General features: G+C 44.7%; 1 protein-coding gene across 1 annotated transcript in view; it reads left to right on the plus strand.

Moving 5' to 3' along the window:
• TLN1 (talin 1) overlaps positions 1-20,364 on the plus strand; it is a 3,443,760-nt gene that overhangs the window by 1,787,580 nt on the left and 1,635,816 nt on the right. The window contains exon 23 of the mRNA XM_044078439.1: positions 8,666-8,957. Within this exon, the coding sequence (XP_043934374.1) occupies positions 8,666-8,957 (292 nt within the window). The remainder of the gene's footprint in view (positions 1-8,665; positions 8,958-20,364) is intronic.

Below are 20,364 nucleotides of genomic sequence, written 5' to 3' on the forward strand. Positions count from 1 at the left end.
AATTTCTCAGGGTCCCAAGGGGGTCAAGGCTTCCACTGCAAAAAAAACCTGTCCCCTCTGATAGGGATTCTCGAGCACTGGATAGATGGGGGTAAAAGTTTACACTTCTGCTACTTTAGTTGTAAGGGCTTTAAACTGCCAGTTTCACATGCTTAAATATCAACAATACCTGATATCTTTGCTAAAACAGAAAATGCTTACAAGCCCAGAATGTCCTGACAACAAGGAAATGCAGGATTTATTGCATGCAGCTGAACAAGTGGGAAAGCATACTCTGCAATCCAATGTGGTTTTGATTCATTAGAGGCTTCTTGCAGAGCCGCTGTTACAGGCTCTGTCATTCAAAGGCATGCTTGGTTAAAAGAACAAAGTTTACCAGATCATGTTCAAGCAAAATTATTGGATGCTCCATTACAGCATGATACTTTGTTTGGTGTTAAAGCAGAAGAGGTGTTAAAGAAAATGGAGGATAAAGCTAAATCAATGCAGACAGTAAAGGATTTCTTACAGGTTCAGCCACCTAGATTTAGCAGAAACTGGCCTTCTAAAAATTGGTCCTTTCCAGTGTCAGGCCACAAAGAGGCAGATACAGTCGCCCAAGAGGCAGATCTAAGCCCCAAGGCTCATACAGACCTAAACAATGGGGTGCTTCAGCCCCCAAAGGCGGAGAAGACAAATCACAAACTTATAGGAAACGGTCTCAATGACTTCCCTCTACAAAAGCCAAGCACTTACCTTTTCACAGCGCCCTTAGGGGGAAAATTATCACTTTTTTCACAAAACTGGCGCATGATCACCCAGGACAAATGGGTACTGAATATTGTTTCTCAGGGTTACAGGTTCCACTTTCACACCCTACCAAGGTCAAAAGGTATGCCAGACCTGCCACAAAACCAATGGGCAGAGGCACAAAAATTTCCACTCTCGTGGACATGAGCTGTTCAAAAAGTACCACAGCAAGAACAGGGGCAAGGATTTTACTCGAGACTTTTCTTGGTACCCAGAAATGACAAAGCCTGGAGACCAATACTGGACCTGTCAATTCTAAATACTTTCCTGGATGTTCCAAAATTCAAAATGTTGACACTGCAGCAACTTCTACCCATGCTGGGCAAGAAGGCTTGGCTAGTTACTTTGGACCTCAAAGAGGCATACCTGCATGTCCCAATCAGACAGTCTTGCAGAAGATACCTCAGATTCATAGCTGGCTCAATGCATTACCAATTCTCTGCACTGCCCTTTGGCTTATCTACTGCGCCCAGGGTCTTCACAAAATGCCTGGCACCAGTAATTGCATTTTGCAGACGAAAAGGAATTCAAATATATCCCTACATGGATGACTGCCTTATTCAAGCAGAGAGCAAGGACATTCTACTAAAGCATCTGGTGTTTGTAAAAGAATTACTAATTTGCTTAGGATACACAGTAAACGAAAAGAAATCAAAACTAGTGTCCTCTCAAGAGATAATATTCCTGGGTGCAAGCTTAAATACAACTGCCCCAGATGGCTTATCTCACGCCAGACAAACAAAGGCAACTGACTCATTACTTTCAAATGATGGCAACAAAGACCCAGCTCCCTGCAAGAAAAATTCTGCAGGCTTTGGGCTTCATGGCATCCTGCATTCTGCTAATTCCATATGCAAGACTTCATATGAGGAAGCTACAATGGTATTAAAAAGTGCTTGGACCCCAACATTGCCACAGCCTGGAAACAATAATAACTCTTATTCCCTGCCTGCAACAGGAGTTGCGATGGTGGGCTCTGGCCTGTCACCACAGCAAGGGACAGCCTTTCACTTTACCCACAGCCAGGCAGACACTAACAACAGATGCATCGGATTATGCCTGGGGGGGCACACTTGGCAGAAAAATGTATTCAGGGCACGTGGCCCAAGGACCAAATGCATCTTCACATCAATCAAAAAGAGATGCTAGCTGTACAGAATGCCCTGACAGCCTTCAAGGATCTACTACATCCAGGACAACTGTTACTAAAGACAGACAATACTACAGTTATGTGGTACATAAACAAGCAAGGGGGCACACATTCCTACCCCTTCTGCAGGCAAGCCATGACTTTGTGGAAAAGAGCACTGACCTATCAAGTACATCTGCAGGCACAGTTCCTGCCAGGAAAGACAAATACTCTGGCAGACGAACTAAGCAGAAACCTCATGGACCCTCACGAGTGGAAACTAGATCCACAAGTCTTCAGCATGATAACAAGGAAATGGGGATGCCCAGACATCTCTTTGCCTCCCCTCACAACTGCCAACTACACAAATTCTGCCCAAGGACTTATCACGCAGAAGCATGGAAGGTGGATGCTCTATCATTCAGCTGGAAAACCCTGACAGTTTATGCCTTTTCTCCACTGCCTCTCCTCCCCAAAGTACTCATAAAGGTCAGACAAGAGAAGCCAAAAATTATTCTGATTGCCCCAGACTGGCCACGCCAGCACTGGTACCCAATCCTAAAGAGCTAGTCTCAAGGCCCAGCCTGGACTTTACCTCAAATTCCTCCTCTTCTGACCCAACAAAACAGATCCTGCACAGCCAACTCAGAACCTTAAATCTGGCTGCATGGCGAATATGACCACTCAAAACACACGTCTCTCTTAAGCAGTTATGGACGTCATTTTGGAAGCCAGGAGGCCCAGCACCAGAAAATCCTATGCAGAAAAATGGAAGAGTTTCTGTGCTTGGAATCAAGCACAAGGAATTGAACCGCTTGTTCCAAATATTCCTCAGATTTTACAATACCTAACTGAGATGCTGGACAAAGGCCTATCCTTCTCATCAATTAAGATTCATGCCTCTGCCATTTCAGCTCATTACAATATGGAACCACCTATTTTTTCACATTCACTGCTAAGGCAGTACCTCAGAGGGCCAAAAATATAAGACTCCCAAGGAGAGCACTGATACCTACATGGGACCTCAATTTTGTCTTGGAAAAGCTCACACTGCCTCCTTTTGAGCCAGCCAATACAGCTGAAATAAAATTCTTATGGAAAACAGCTCTGCTCCTAGCAATAACTTCAGCAAGAAGAGTCTCAGAGTTACAGGCACTAATGGCAGTGGAACCTTTTATCATTTTCCATCCGGACAACGTTTCTCTAAGGACAAACCCAACATTTATGCCAAAGGTAGTATCCAGTGTGATTCTTAACCAAACCATTCATTTACCTACCTTTTATCCAAATCCCCAGAATAAAGGGGAGAGACTTCTGCATTCTTTGGACATACACAGGCAGCTACGCTTCTACTTGGACAAAACTAAAGCTTTCAGAAAGACTGAGCAACTTTTAGTGGCATATGCTGCAGGATCACAAGGAAAGGCCATCTCTAAGCAGACTATTTCAAAATGGATAGGACACTGCATTCGTTTCTGCTATGCACAGCTTGGCAAATCAGTGCCAAAGGGCATTAGGCCATATTCGACCAGGGCAGCAGCCACATCAGCAGACTTTCTCAGAGGAGTGCCAATCAAGGAAACTTTGGAGGCTGCAACTTGGAGTTCAATGTACACTTTCACCAAGCACTACCACTTACCTCTTTACTCTAAATCCAGAGCAGGCTTTGCCACTGCAGTTCTGTAGGGCCTCATAGCCACTCCTAATTCTATTTAGACCCAGCCGCCAAACCTCAGCTTTGGGATTCAATCCAAGTGTAATGACTGCAACAGTGAAAGACTATGAACATAATACAGTTGTGTACCTACCATAAATGTAGATGTTCGAGTATATTCACTGTTGCAGTCCAGGTTACCCACCCACCATCCCCCTTTCTTTGCTGGGACTTATTTGTACTTCTCTATTCTGTACAACCTATGTGGTGTATTTGCTTGTAGATGAAAGTTTTGTTTATTTTACTGTGTGCTTTTTATAAGCTATGTTTTTAGCCTACCCTTTTGGGGGCACTTGACATTTGGGGTAAGAAAAACTGAAGAAAATGGCGTTGGCTGCATCTTGTATACCCCCGGCGCACTGACGTCAGGGAAGAGGCGACAGCAACCGACACTGGACCAGGACTTTGGAATTCAGGCCGACTGCGGGTAGCCTGCCAGCAGGATAACCTAAGTGTACTGACTGTAACAGTGAATACACTTGAACATCTACATTTATGGTAGGTACACAACTGTACTTTTCTTTGCACTTCCCTTTGGCTTATCTACTGCGCTGAGGGTATTCTCAAAGTGCCTGGCTCCAGCCATTGCATACTGCAGAGAAATATTCAAATTTACCCATACTTGGACGATTGCCTGATTCAGGCGGACAGTCAGGAGTTGCTACTTCAGCACCTGGCATTTGTAAAGAGGCTTCTAACTTCCATGGGGTACACCATCAACGAAAAGAAATCACTTATAGTGCCCAGCCAAAAGATTGTATTCCTGGGAGCAAGCTTGAACACAACTTCCCAGATGACATTCCTCACTCCAGAAAAGCAGGCTTATTTGACAAACTACTTTAAACTAATGGCCACCAAAACCCAGCTATCTGCAAGAAAAATACTGCAAGCAGTGGGGTTCATGGCCTCATGCATTCTGCTAATTCCATATGCAAGACTGCATATGAGGAAACTTTAATGGTACTTAGAGTCTCTGGTGTCAACATTTTCAGGACCTGGAAACACCGATTCCTATCATTCCTTGTCTAAGGGCAGAGTTCCTTTGGTGGGCAGAGGCTTGCAGCCACAACAAGGGGCTTCTTTTCACTCAACCCCTTGCCGCCCCAAACCCCGACAACAGATGCATCAGACTATGCATGGGGGGCTCACATGGCATGCAAATGCATTCAAGAGAAATGGATCCCAGGACAAATTCACCTGCATATCAATCAAAAAGAAATGTTAGCTGTACAGAATGCTCGGACAGCCTTTAAGTACCTTATCCTTCCAGGACAACTCTTGATAAAGGTAGACAACACCACAGTTATGTGGTACATAAACAAGCACGGGGGAACTCATTCCTACCCACTCTGCTGGCCAGCCATGGCCCTGTAGAACACAGCCTTGAGCAACCAAGTGTACCTGCAAGCTCAATTCCTGCCAGGCAAACCAAATTCAATGGCAGATGACTTGAGCAGAAATCTACTGGACTCCCACATGAGTGGAAACTAGAACCCAACTCATTTAAACTTCTAATCCACAGGTGGGGGACACCAGAGCTGGACTTCTTTACTTCAACTGAGCAAATTTTGCACCAGAAATCCTCACAGCCAGGCATGGAAAGTGGATGCCCTGTCCTTTTCATGGGAAAACCTCCCAATTTATGCCTTTCCTCGTCTGCCCCCCTCTCAAAAGTACTACTCAGGATCAAACAGGACAGACCAAGGACAATCCTTGTTGCACCACACTGGCCACACCAGCACTGGTACCCACTCCTACACAGTCTGACAGCAGTGCCACCCTGGCACCTACATCAGACCCCCTCTCCCTGCTTGTCCCAGCCCGAGGGACAGATTTTGCATCCTCAGCTGCAAACCCTGAACCGTGCAGCCTGGATTATTCCCTGAATACACCACCAGCAACCCTTAGCAAACAGGTGCTGGATGTCATCCTTGAGGCCAGAAGGCCTAGTACTAGGAAATCCTATTCAGAAAAGTGGAAAAGATACTGTTCTTGGAGCCAGTCTCAAGGCAAGGACACAGTCGTACCCACCTTACCTCAAATCTTAAATTACCTAGCAGAGCTGCTCCATAAAGGCCTATCCTTCTCATCAATTAAGATTCATTCCTCTCCATCTCAGCTCATTACAATACTGAGCCCACCTCTCTTTTCTCACCCTCTGATCAAACAGTTACTGAGAGGAGCTAATAATTTAAGACCCCCGATGAGAGCTCCCACCCCTGCCTGGGACTTTAAAGTTTGTACTAGAGAAGCTCACACTTCCCCTTTTTGAGCCTGCTGCTACAGCAGAGTTAAAATTCCTCTCTTGGAAAACAGCCTTACTTCTAGCCATCACTGAGTTACAGACACTAATGGCTGTGGAACCCTTCATTTTCCATGCTGACAGGGTTTCCCTCAGGACTAACCCATCATTTATGCCCAAGGTGGTATCCATTGTGGCTTTAAACCAATCCATCCATTTACCAACCTTTTTACCTAATCCTCAGAATAAAGGGGAAAGGATCCTGCACTCTTTGGACGTGCACAGACAGCTCAGGTTCTACCTTGACAGGACTAATCCTTTCAGAAAATCTGACAAGCAGCTAGTCAGCTTTGCTACAGGGGCAGAGGGCAAGGCCATTTTTAATGCAAACCATTTCCAAATGGATAGCACACTGCATCCATTTCTGCTACAAACCCCATGGAAAACCTGCCCCACAGGGGAGCAGAACTCATTCCACTAGTGCTACCTTAACCTCTACAGCATTTCTTTGGGGAGTCCCTACCAGGGACATCCTGGAAGCTGCAACCTGGAGTTGTGTACCACTTTACCTGTCTTTTCTAAATCCAGAGCTGGATTTGCAACAGTAGTCTTACAAGGCATGCTAGCCAGCCCAAATACTTCTGAACTGCCTCCACTCTTTCTCAACTTTGGGAATCAACCCGTGTGTGATGACTGCAACAATGAAACATGAAGAACATAGTACAGTTTTGTACATTTACCATAAATGTAGATGTTAGAGTGTATTCACTGTTGCAGTCCCACTTACCCTTCCTTCAGCCCCCTGCTTTCTATGCTTTCTACCTATCCTCTTTTTGGCCATATCTTATGGCTATGGTATTTATTTTTTACTGGAGGTGTTCCACACCATGTAATTGCTTCCTTGGGGGCTCTTGACATCTGGGGCAAGAAATACTGATGTAATGGCATCGGCTGCATGTTTTATACCACTGACAATCTGACATCATGGAAGAGGCAATTGCATCTAACGCAGGAATCCCAAGACTCTGGTATTCAGGCCGACTAAGGGCTACCTACAGGCAGATAACCCAAGTGTGATGACTGCAACAGTGAATACACTCCATCTACATTTATGGCAAGTGTACACAACTGTACTTTCTGAGGTCCTGATCGAAGGGCGAAGTCCCCCTCAGGCTCACACAAACCTCTCAACTGTACAGATTTTTGCCTAATATTTTTTGGTCTGTTTTTCATAAAACTGTGATTTTCTGGCAAATTAGTGGCAAATCATTAAAGATTAAAATTAGAAAATGGCAAACATTTGAGTTTGACTTCATACGTTTCAGAAAATTCATGCTAATGTAAAACCTGTTCTATCAACTTTCTACGTTTGTGAGAATATTTAAAATTTGTCCCTGTTTTTGGGCATTTATCCCACTTTTATTGATGGCTTTGTCCAGATTTCTTGCTCAGAGGTTGATGGGTATGGGGTCATAATCTATGATAAGTTTGCTTCATCCATCCTATCTTCACTTAACCTCCCCACAGCAGGTATTGCATTTGGCAGCAAAGATTTTTAAACTGGTGTAAATATTACTTTGGTGGGCAAAGCAGCAGTTTAGGTGGGACTGTGTGTTGCTGTGAGTGAATTCCTTTATTCAGAGATTTACTGTTTCTGTGTGGAAAGTGGACAGCATTTTTTGAAGGAAGCTAGTATTTGAAGTATAGAGTTCTTTGGACAGTTGTCCTGGAGTTAGGAAACTATTTCCTATACATGCACATTGGTTTGTCAGGGTTGTAGAGGGTGATGCTATTTGTGCTTCATTGGGGAATTAGAAGCTGTGTTATTGGGATATCTTGCCATAAGTAGGAACCAGTTGAGTCGTATTTAAACTGTCTTAGAAACTGGTTTTGGAAGTATTACACAGTACTTGTACTGCTCTGAGGAATGTAACTGGGGCCATTGACCCAGTGTACTGCAACAGGACAGGGCTTGATGGACTTGCATCATCACTGTGGTTTAGTGTGGGAAATGCTGTGAGGCTGATTTTTCACTGTAGTATTTGATTTGCAGACAAATACAAGACAGCAAGCTATTAGTGTTGTGATGTGCTGCAGGTCAGCAAAAGACATGGTCAAAAAATATAATTGTCTTATCAAGCAGGAAGCTTTAGCATATTTTAGTGTTTCATTGTTTAGTAGCATGCGTTTCTAAGAGAAGTAGCTTTCCACCTGTCATTCTTTAAGGACTTTAGCTGATCACCATAATATTTTCCTTTCCTTTGTCATGTGTGTTTAGTGCAGCTAGGCTTTTACACAGAGTGGTATGGGACATGTGATTTTTTTTCACCATCCTTTTCTCCCAATCCTAGTTTATAGACATTCAGTACTATAACTGTAGGTTCTAGAGAACCTTTTTATGCTGATTAATAAGATATGCATCCCCCTTTGGACGTGTGCTTTTCAGTGTAAGAATGAGGAATTCTGTGAGAAGATTATAAAGGTTCATGTTGTGTATGTAGAAGTATCTTGAGGAGTTTTGGCCCAGTGTGGAGTAGTTGGTAGGTGGCCATTCACTACCTGTTAATGTTAAGTTAGGATTCTTATAAGAAGTTTATTTGGTGAGAATGATAATGTTTACAGGGTTGTGGTGTGTGGATTAGAGTCAGTCATAGAGTACTTTGTGATTGTTGCAGTAAAGATATTGTTGATATCCATTGCATGATTGTGATAAAAATAGAAAGGATTTATATTGAATGTTTTTGTGCCCTGTGCTCTACAGGTGACATTTTGCTGTTTGTCTTGCCTTTAGGTTGTTGCACCCACTATTAGTTCTCCAGTATGTCAAGAGCAGCTAATTGAAGCTGGAAAGCTGGTTGCCAAATCAGTGGAAGGTTGCATGGAAGCATCACAGGCTGCCACAAATGATGAGCATTTGTTAAAACAAGTGGGTGTGGCTGCTACCTCTGTCACACAAGCACTGAATGAACTTCTGCAGCACATCAAGCAGTATGCGACAGGACAGCCTTTAGGTCGTTACGATCAAGCCACAGATACCATACTTAACGTCACAGAAAACATCTTTAGCTCCATGGGGGATGCGGGTAGGTTATCATGTAGCTTTACTGTTTTGTACTCTGTTTACCATCAGAAGGTGACACATAGATGAATAAATGTGCATTGTCATATGAGCTCTTTATTAATTGCTGACTGTGTGACCCAAGGTGTAAAATGTGTTGAATTTGCCAATTGTTAAGGTAAGCTGTGAATGTGCTGCCCAAGTTTGAGGTGAACTTTCACATGCTTACTTGGTGACTGAAATTGAGTAATTTAAACCAGGTCTTGTTTTACATTTGAAAGCCAAAACTGGATACTAGTTGTTGCTAGAAAACATTTCTGTTTTATTAATTAGTATGAAACTGTTTAATTTGTGTAAAACAAATACTGGGGAATAGCAATAGAGCCATATAATGGTCATCTGTTTAACAGTGTAACATAAAACTTCAGTTAAAATGTATACAAACTTAAGCATTAACTTTAAATATGTCATAATATTCACTTTGAATCCAGAAAAAATAGCTGGCCTTTACTTTTTTTTTTAAATACTGTTGAAATAACGTTTCATTTGGAGAGGGTATAAATGTATTTACTGTATCAGTACATAAAGTAAGTGCATTATTCTTCACAGATTGCAGATTTTGTTTAAAAGGAGAATTATGCCTGATAAGTATGATTTTCTTTCAAGCTGGAATGCAGATATGTCACACTGGGAGGTTCTAACTCCCCTGTCGAGAACAAGTCTAAGATTTAGGTGAACTAGGACTCTTAACATGGTGATTTAATTTACCTTGTAAGATGCCGTGAATAAAACATAGTCCATTTTTGAGAGACCTTTTTGTGCAGTTTGCAGGGAAAAAGTGATTATCTTTCTGGTAAATTTTCTGTAGTGGATACTACATTTGGGTACATCTACTGCTGTTCTGCTTGGTCCTTATAAAAATCTCAGGTCCCCATGATGCAGGGATACATCTCCTGTGTACTGTGCACTTCACTTGTGAGCAGTTAAGAGAAATGTGCACATCTTTATTGTCCCAAGTCCTTTTCCATCGCTCATGGATTTCAAATCACCTCCTTACATTCTTCATTGCAAAGTTGACCATCCCCCTCTTCCTACTAACCACCAATCTCCTTGTCCTGTATCCAACCCTTCCAGATAGTGGTGAATGGCAGTCATTTGAGCTGTCTGTGCAGGAATCAGAAATGTTATGTTTTGAACCCTAATTCCCTTGTGCATGTTCACTTAACACACACTGAGGATTTGGGTGTGCAGTGAGCACGTCATTTGCTGGACTGCTTGTTATATCTGTAAGGAGAGGAGGCCAACACGACAGCCCTGGAACTGTATGCGCACCCGCTTCACGCGAACACACTCATTCTCAAATCACTCGCACAGTAACCCTGAGCTCCACCACAGAGATAATTTATGTAATGTATGTTTCCTGAGTGTGGACTTAAACCCCCTACCCAAAAAAAAAAAAAGAATAAGCACGCACCCATTCTTCTCCCTGCTTATACCCTCAAATCCAAGCTACTAATCAAACTAGGGTCACATGGGCCATAGTCCTGGCATTATTCCTCTATGCCACCAGGGCATACTCGTCATTGGGAAACTTTAGTGTTCATTACTTGAAAAACGTATGCTTTCCAAGTGTTACTGTTGCTGTCTGATCATACATCATGACTGCCATCTAGGCTTACATTTTTGCTTGGGATTGGGCTACTAGTTTTTATAAACATTTATTAAATTGAAACTTAAACAGTGACACAGATACACATACATTAGTGTAAAAGAAAACAAACCATAGTAAAATTTTTTCTTGCAGTATGCACACATTTCCATTTTCACAGTTGTCATTCACTCTGGTATATTTCCTTCCCTTAAACTGTACTCCTCTTCCTGAACTTCATTCTGAATGCATTATTCCCCACACCCACAGATTGCATTTATGTCTATGTATAATTTGTGCTTTGCTTTTTCTAAGAATCCCACCTCTAGTTCTTTTATCTTTACGGTATTCAGTGCTTCAATTACAGTTGGTTTAGATTTTGATTTCTATTTTATAGTAATTGTTTCTTTGGCAGCTGGTAGCATCAAACTCAGTAAGGGTTTATTATGTCTAAGCAATTCAGTGCCTGTGTTGCAGCTCAAAAGAATCATTTTCTTAGATACAGTGATTTGCTTCCCCCACAGTTCTGACAAAACACTCTAGGGAGTTTTTAAAATCTGCGAACTTGTTACATTTACAGAACACACATACTCAATTACCTCTGCCATTAACATCACACCTCCAGTGTTTGTTACCTACCTAAGGAACAAGTTTCTAAAGTTTGCTTGGGGTATAAAAATATCTATGCAAACACTTCCAAGCAAAAATACTAAATGTTCTGGACATTTTTTGCATTCTCAAGAACCATTCAGATGCCTTTCCATTGTTCCTTGATAAACTGACTTTCTTGTCTCTCTTCCCAGTATTTTGTAGTATCCCCCGATTGATTCTTATAGTTAAAATGCAGAGTTGGACCACAGTATTGGAGTTGCATTATTCTCACCTTGTTTGAAGATGGTGGCATATGGCTGCCTAAGCACACTTTTTGGTTTACATTTCTAGTTTGTGTCTTTCGGCTTTTCCCGGTTAGGGGTCGCCACAAAGGAACTCTGGTCTGCTAATGATTGGTAGTGTATTTTTACGTACCGGGTTACCAGCCCTGACGCACAACCTTCAATGAAGGCATGCCCCAGTCATGTATGCCTCCACACAGAAGACGCTCTAGCTGAGAATCGAACGGGGCAACGTCTTGCTGTGAGGCGGCAACGCTACCGCAGCACCACCACTTTCATTAGAAGAAACTTTTCTTTTTGTTGAATGCTGTGATGGATCTTGTGAAAATGCAGTGAAATGCTGCTGCATGAAGGATTACTGTTGTTTGAAGAAAGCTACTTTTCTATCTGAGGAGCCCTGCTGCCAGTTATGAGGGATCATCATCATCAGTCCCATTTTTCAATTTTGTACATGGGGTTGGGGTATCGTGTTAACTTTTGCCATATCTCGATTCAATGCCACACTCCTGCCTTCTTCAACACTCATACCTGTTGCATATCTTCTTTCACGCTATCCATCCACCTCTTTGCTCGATGTTCTCGTTTCCTCTTACCTTCTTCTTGTCTGTCCCAAATCGTCTTCACCGTATTGTCTTGTGCTTTTCTGCACTTGTCCAAACCACTGTAATCTTTTCTTAGATCATTTCTGCAATCGGAACTACTTTGGCTTCTGCTGTTATGTCCTCATTTCTTCGTCTGTCCCACAATGTGCATCCTACCATCCTTCTCAGACACTTCATTTCCATCACCTCTAGCTTCCTTGTCTGCTCTGCATTTACTGCCCAGGTTTCTGTACCATACATTTGTACTGGTCACACCACTGTCTTACACCTTACTTTCCAGCTTTTTTGACATTCTTCTGTCATAGACTACACCTGAGATTCTATGCCAGTTGGCTGCAGCCCCTTATTCTAGCTTTGACCTCTACATTCAGACTTGCCCTTCTCAGCCACCCTTCCCAGATACATGAAGCCATTTACCTGTTCCACTGTCTCAATTCTCAGCTTCTTCTTATTTCCCCAATTTGCTGCCATTACCACTGTCTTATCTGTGCTTAGTTTCATCCCATGTGCCTTCAGTTTTACATTCCATTGTTCTGTACTTTGCTGGAGTTCCTGCTCAGAGTCTGCATGTAATGCCATATCATCTGCATACAGCAATTTTGTTGATCTGTCCCCTAAGACCGGTTTGTTAATATAGTCCATCACCAGTATGAACAGCAGTAGGCTGAGCTGAACCCTGGTGCACACCTACTCCCACTGGGAACCCCTCTGTGAGGCTAAACACTACTTGAGTCATTGGGTCCTTGTATATAGCCTGCACTAATTCTACCAATGTTTCTGGGACTTCAAACCACTGCAGTACTCCCCAAATCAGCTTTGTTGGGACCTTGTCTCATGCTTTCTGCAAATCTAGGGTGGGAGGATGGCATAATGGTTAAGGTGTTTACCTTACAAAGACAAGGTGCAGGGTTTGATTCTCACATGGGGAAATTGGCTAGGCTTGAAATGGCCCACAAGGGTAGTTAGCCTAGTACTAACCTATGAACCTAGGAATGGCTCGGTTGGACTCTCTCTCTAGCTTCTTTTCAGCTATTTGCCTCACTGCAAACATCGGGTCAGTTGTGCTGCATCCTGATCTGAATCCGAACTGCTTGTCTACCATCTTACGTTCTACAACTCTGTCTGCATATCCATTTATCAGTCACCCTCTCCAGACCTTTCTGCAATGTGACAGGAGTTTGATGCCTCTGTACTGCCCAAAGTTGTGGACGTCCCCTTTGTTCTTGTACATTGGCACGAGTATGCTTATTCTCCAGTCTGGGATATGCTTTTCTCTCCACACTGCTATGAGTACTCTCTGTAGCCATTTTTCCCCTGTCTCACCACATCTTTATCATGTCTGCTGTGACCTCATCTGAGCCTTCTGTCTTCCCTAACTTTATTTTGTTTAGTGCTATTCTTACTACTTCTAGGGTGGTCTTCTCTTCTCAAATTGTAAGCAGTGTCTAGGGCAGTACTGCTTCTGTTGGGTTTTCTTCATTAAGAAGCTGTTGGAAATGCTTCTTCCATCTGCCTTTGATGTCCTGTGGACTGGTGAGCAGGTTGCTGCTGGCATCCCTTATGAAGGGTGTCTGACTATCTTCTTTCTTTGTCTTGCAACCTGATATAGTTCCTTTGTGCCACCTACTGAGCAACTTTCCAGAAGCTGGTAGAGTGACTCCAAGCCCTGATGTTCGTGTTTCACTTATGCAGTCATTATACTTGGGTTATCCTGCTGGCAGGCTACCCGCAGTCGGCCAGAATTACAAAGTCTAGGTCTGGCGTCTGTTGCTGTCGCCTCTTCCCTGACGTCAGTGTGCCAGGGGTATAAAAGATGCAGCCAACGCCATTTTCTCCAGTCTTTCTTGCCGTGCGGTGCCCGAAGCAAAAGCAGTTCGCAAGTGCCGGTCGACCGACTCCTGAGATTGTGTATTGGGGACTTTGATTTTAAATATTTGCCCAAAGTGTTTAAATTATTGCAGACCACTCCTTACCCACCTCAACTATTGCAGACATATGTCTCCTGACCAGTGACCTTTTTAGTTCTGAATTAAAAAGTTAATTCTCCTCTCTTAAACCCTGCCACAATTATTTCTGTATGCAGGAATTCTTAGAAAGCACCTCCATTTCCTTATAATTGAATGTTCTACATTTGTCATTTTACCCATATGAGAAGCAAATGCACAAGCCCATTCCATTTTTGACCACCCCTTCCCTTCAGTTGTTTGTCTATCAACTACCCACACCATTACTGGCATGGGAAAACCAAAAAAAGGGGGAGCAATACTCTTATCCTCAGTGCACAGATGTAATTCTGTTACCAGCAATATTTCAGCCTCTTTAATATTTAATATAAAGTCTTCACTCACATTTTTATCAGTATGTAAAATATTCCATCTTAAATTTAGTCTGTTATTCCAGTCAAGTATTTGGGTATCCACTTGAAAAGAAGGCTGCATTGTTTTTTGAATAGTCATGTGTCTTACTGTTTCTCTTGCGTTGTTTTGAAATGGAGGAAATGACTTCACTGGCCATCGTTTTGTGGATTTCCTCATTTGTGCTGTAATGTAAATGCTGCTTCCACTTTTTCCATGTTTTCTTCTTTTCTAAATCCTCTGTGTTCAGCATCCAAATAAATTAGCAGTCCCAGCAGATAATACATTTAAAAAAATGCTGGATAGATCAGTTTGAACCTGAGTTTTAGGATCCTGCATTTGTGGATAGCTAGAAGAAATCTGCTTCTATTTGGTCTAGTAATTACAAGAGTAGTCATTCTCAACATATACATGTGTCTCTCCAGTTTTTAACATTATCCCTCTTCTCTAATTTCGACAGGTGATGTTTTATGTTAAAAACTTAGAAATTTTGCCACAGTGGGTCTTGGCTGCCTTCTGTAGAAGGCATGCGGGATGTAAATCCAATGATGTAATGGGATCCTATCTCGCCTACATTCATGACAGATGGGTTCGGAGCCGATCCATCGGCTCCGACTCGGCAACTAATACACTAGCACGAAGTCTCTCATTGGCTGGGCTACTCCCTATCCCAGGATGCACTACACCTGCTTCCCCAGATCTCGTTTGCCGCTTTACAAGCTGGACGTGGTCTCGACTTAGCTGGAGCTAAGTGGTTCTTTTTTACCTTTTACTGGTCTTTGACCTTGGGGTTTTTTTCTCTATATATTAACCAAACAGCTGTTTTAACAGCTATTCTTTGTAATTTGTATATCTCGTGTCTATGTTTGAGTGATTTCTAGTACTTTATTTTTTTCAGTTGGGCAAGGCCCGTTTAAGTTAGAGAGCCTTTGCCCTACCTTTGTCTGCTGTTTAACTGCTACTTAAGTTGTGGTTAGTTGTTCTTCGGGCTAGGCCTGTTTAAATTAGAGGGCTTAGGTTCGTTGAAATTGTATTGTCTGTGTCAGTTCACTGTGTTCTTTTTTGAGGTAAAATTTCCTCAGTGCTCGTGCCATTGTCTCGCGCTCTTTATTGGCGCTTTTTTGTGGTAGTCTTATTGCTTGTTGAGTGCCTGTATTATGTCAAAGGAGCAGAAGTCAGGCTTTAAAAAATGCACTCGGTGCAGTTACAAAATGTCCATCACAGACAGCCATTCAGTTTGCGTTTATTGTTTGGGGCCGAAACATCTGCAGGAGACATGTAGTGTCTGTCATGCTTTCTCCGCTAGGGTTCTTCAAGAACGCAAGAACAAGCTGATTTTGAAAGGGCTTATTAAACCCTCCTTTGAGGAAGCTTTAAATCCCTCCTGTTGCTTCCAAAAAGAAAAGATCGTCGGCACCGACAAGTCCGTCAGAGCCGACTTCTAAAAAGACAAAATTGACCTCTTCTTCCTCGGCTCCACTGACTTCGGGGCCGAGGGTCGAAGGGTCTGCCTCGATACCTCCTACTTCGGCTCCATTGCCTTCGGAGCCGCAAGTTGGAGTATCGAGAGGTGAATCACCTCCATCGGTTCCAATGGCTTCGGAGCCGGTGGAAGTGTGCAGCTCAGACTCTTCCCCCTTGGCTCCGAAGAAGGCTCCTTCGGTGCCGATGGTGGTCCATGCTGTGGTGGAGTCGGCGCCGACAGTATTGGAGCCGTTTCGGAGCCGGTCCCCTTCTCTCTCAGAGCCGAGAGGAAAGTCTTCTCGAGTGTCTACCTCCTCTAAATCCTCGAGACTATTAGATTCGGACCTGGATAGGGTTTTACAGAGGCTTTTCCAATCTCCAGTGTTTACTAAAATGGTCTCGGCTCCAGCACAGTTTGCTTCGGAGCCGATCCCCCCTCCAACACATTTGATTCCTCCTCCAACCTCTTCGGAGCCGTTGGAGCCGGTGGTGGTGGAGCAATGTGGAGCCATACGGTCGGAGCAGAGACCCCTTACAGGCCTTTCGGCTCTGACTATGCTTCCTGCCCTGTCCTCCGGTTCAGGGTTTGGTACTGCGACCTCTTCAGCCGGGCCCGAGGGGAATACTTTGGGATTAGGTGCTTCGGTGCCTAGTCTTCCTCTCGGAGCATCGGCTGCTGGAATTCCCAGTGCCATCGTGGCCTCTAGACCAGTGACTTCCTTGGATTCTGGAGGTCCAGCCTTTGAGGCCATGAGGAGCGCGCTGGCCATGCCTTTGCCGGTTCAACTAGATTCTACCTCACCGTCCCTAGATTTGGAGACTGGTGCCTCTGTTGTGTTGCAGCCCCCCCGGCAGCGGGGCCCCAGGGCCTGAGGATACCCCAATCGGGGGTTCCCTTCTTCCGGTGGTCCGTCCAAACTGCTTCGGACGAACCCCCACGGAAGAAATTGTGTAAGAGGAAGCACGTAGACTCCCAAGATGAGTCTATTACATCGGATACTGACCTCGATGACGCAGAAGGGTCCCCAAATCATCTTCGGATGATATCTCCTTCTCAGATATCTTGGAGATTCTGAGACAGAGAGGTGACTGGCAAGCCAAAACCCCTTCAGCTGAGGAGTCAGTCTTCCTCAAGGCCTTTGGGGCCCAGCCCTCCGCCTCCTGGGTGTCTCCGCCTTCGATGAACTCCTTGATTTGGTTTCTCGAAGGGTGTGGGAACACCCTGATTCTGTGGAACCGGTGCCTGCGAGGCCCAATAAATTCTTGTCAGCCCCCCCCCAGAAAGAATTTCTCTCAAAGGGTGTGCCTGTAGATGCTTTGGTGGTGGCTTCTGCCACACAGCAGGACGTGGCAGAGGCTTCGACGTCTATTCATCCTCCTAATAAGGATTCCAGGAGTATGGATAGGTACGGGAAGCGTACCCTGTCCTCAGCGGCCTTTACCTTACGGTCGCTGAACTACTTATGTCATTTTACGAGGCTCCAAAGGGATCTTCTCAAAGAGCTAAATGACTCTCTTGTTGGTAATCTACCTGAGGCGCTGGCCCCGACTGTTGGCGCACAGATGACTACCCTCTTTTCTATTGTTAACTCGTCCATGAGGCTCATTTCGTATGCGGCCGAAGGGGCGAGTAGAGCAGCGGGAACAGGCGTTGCCCTTAGGAGGCAAGCCTGGTTACGCTTGTGTTCGTTTACGGAGGCCTTCAAGTCTTCCTTCGCCGACGCCCCCTTTGATGGATCATCTTTGTTTGGACCCAAGGTGAAGGGCACACTAACTCGGTGCGAGCAGGAGGGCAAGACTTTGACTGCCGCTAGTCTGCTTTTCCGCTCCTTCCAGGCCTTATCCCAAGGCTGGGAGAGGAGGGAAAATGTGGTTTAAAAAATCCCAAAAGTCTTTCTCTACTCCACCCAGTGGTTCCCCCTCCAGAGGCGGGGGGGGGGGGGGATTTTGGAAGACGCCGCCCCAGAGGTGGCAGAGGCCCCCGTAACTCTGGAGACCGCGATTCCTTTCGTGGTTCTTCATACAACCAGCGTTCCTGAGTTGTTGCCCGACTGTGCAACTCCGAGCCAGTCGGGGTCGCTGCGGCGCACCCACAAGCTTGGGAATCCATAACAAGCGATCGGTGGGTGCTTCGCATTATTACCGGAGGATATATCATCCCCTTCAACAAACCCCCCCCTTTCTTTAAGGGAAATCCCAGACGTACCACCCAGTCAGCGGGATCAGGCAGCGTTAGAGGTTTCAAAGCTGCTAGAAAAAAGAGCCATCCAGCCTGTCCCCATCGACCAGATCGGATCAGGAACTTACTCAAAATTATTTTTGGTACCAAAAAAGACAGGGGACTTCAGGCCCATTTTGGACCTCAGTTCATTGAAACGTTTCATAAAGAAGTCCAAATTCCGAATGGTCACTCTTCAATCTATTCTTCCTTTGCTGGAAAAAGATGCATGGATGTGCTCCATAGATCTCCAGGACGCTTACTATCACATTCCCATAGCTCAAGAGTCCAGGAGACATTTACGCTTCCGCCTCGGAGCCAGTCATTTTCAATTCCGAGCACTGCCCTTTGGTCTCACCACAGCCCCCAGAGTGTTCACCAAATGTCTGGCAGTGGTAACTGCTCACCTGAGAAGTCTGGGATTCCAGGTGTTTCCTTATCTAGACGACTGGCTCCTTACTGCCACCTCCGAGCATCTACTACTCCAAGCGCTCAGAGCCATGTTCACCTTGGGCCATTTCTTGGGGATCACGTTCAATTTGCAAAAATCTGTACTACAGCCATCTCAGCGTATTATTTTCATAGGCGCAGACTTAGACACAAAAAGAATGCGCGCCTATTTACCGGCAGCAAGAATTCAGGTCTTACAAGATCAGGTCAAATCCTGTCTCCCCCTACAAAGAGCCCCGGCCCATCGTATCCTACAACTGTTGGGCTCGATGGCGTCGACCATACTTTTAGTTCCCTTGGCCAGACTTCACATGCGAATTTTACAATGGCTACTGTCGGTTCAATGGTCCTGTCAGGAACTTCCCTTGAACCACTTAATCATAATCACGGAAAGTTGCCGTCGAGATCTACATTGGTGGCTTCTCCAATCAAATCTCGACCAGGGCATCCTTTATACCTCAACGTCCCATTGCCACTGTGACTACGGACGCCTCCCAGGTAGGGTGGGGGTCATTACCTGGACAGGTCGGTCCAAGGCACATGGCAGATCCAGGAAACGCATTTGCATATCAATGTCCTGGAGATGAGAGCGGTACTATTGGTACTCCAAGCTCTCCATCACGCTCTCCCACAGGGCCCGATTACTATCCTATCCGACAACATGTCGGTGGTGTGGTACATAAACAAGCAAGGTGGAACCAGGTCTTACCCACTATGCAGAGAAGCCATGAGACTTTGGCACTGGGCGGTAGCTACCAACCGCTTTCTAATGGCAACGCACATACCGGGGAAGTCCAATGTGATTGCGGACAGATTAAGCAGGACCATTCTTTTACCCCACGAGTGGTCCCTCAAACAGAGTATAGCTGCGAAGATCTTCGACAGATGGGGTCTTCCTTGCTGCGACCTGTTTGCCAGCCCTCACAATACGAAATGCAGAGAGTTCTTCACACTGTTTCCTTCTCAGGGACAGATTCCCAGGGATGCTCTGACTCACATTTGGCCCCCCGGTCTTCTCTACACCTTCCCTCCGTTTCCCCCTCCTACCGAGGGTGATACAGAAGGCCATTTACTTGGAGAGCGAGATGATTTTGATTGCCCCGCACTGGCCTCGTCAAGTTTGGTTTCCCTTCCTACAGAGGCATGCGATAGAAGGTCCATGGTTTCTGGATCCGGTGCCAGACCTGTTGACTCATCAGTCAGGACGGCGTCATCCGTCTCTCAGGTCCTTGAAGTTGGCAGCATGGTTACTCCACTTCCATCCTTAGTCCGAGACAATGCTCTTTCGCCGGACGTGGTCCACATACTGTCTTCTTCTCATAAACCTTCCACCATCAAACTTTATTCCAGTAAATGGAAAAGGTTTGCCTTTTGGGCTCAAGAACTGGTATAGATCCTCTCACTGCACCTGTATCGGAGGTTCTGAATTTTCTGGCCTCCCTTTTTCAGTCGGGCTCTTCTGTTTCTACCATTAAGGTTCAGTTAGCAGCGATCTCTAATTTTCATGCTTCTTTTGAACCTTCATTGATGTCTCACAAACTTTGTAAGGCTTTCCTTAAAGGGGCTTGGCTCCTTAGGCCTCCTTTATCTCAGCCTGTCCCCCCTTGGGATTTGAATATGGTTCTTGCTGCCCTAACTGCCCGTCCTTTCGAACCAGCTGCTACTTGTGATTTAAAATTTCTGTCTTGGAAAACGGCCTTTTTAGTAGCCATAACATCTGCTAGGCGAGTTTCAGAACTTCAAGCTCTTCGTTCTGATCCTCTCTATTTGATTTTTCACAAGCATAGAGTTTCATTGAAATTA

This window comes from Protopterus annectens, chromosome 1.part1 (assembly GCF_019279795.1).
Source record: "Protopterus annectens isolate FY-2018-M chromosome 1.part1, PAN1.0, whole genome shotgun sequence".
Classification (NCBI taxonomy): Eukaryota; Metazoa; Chordata; order Ceratodontiformes; family Protopteridae; genus Protopterus; species Protopterus annectens.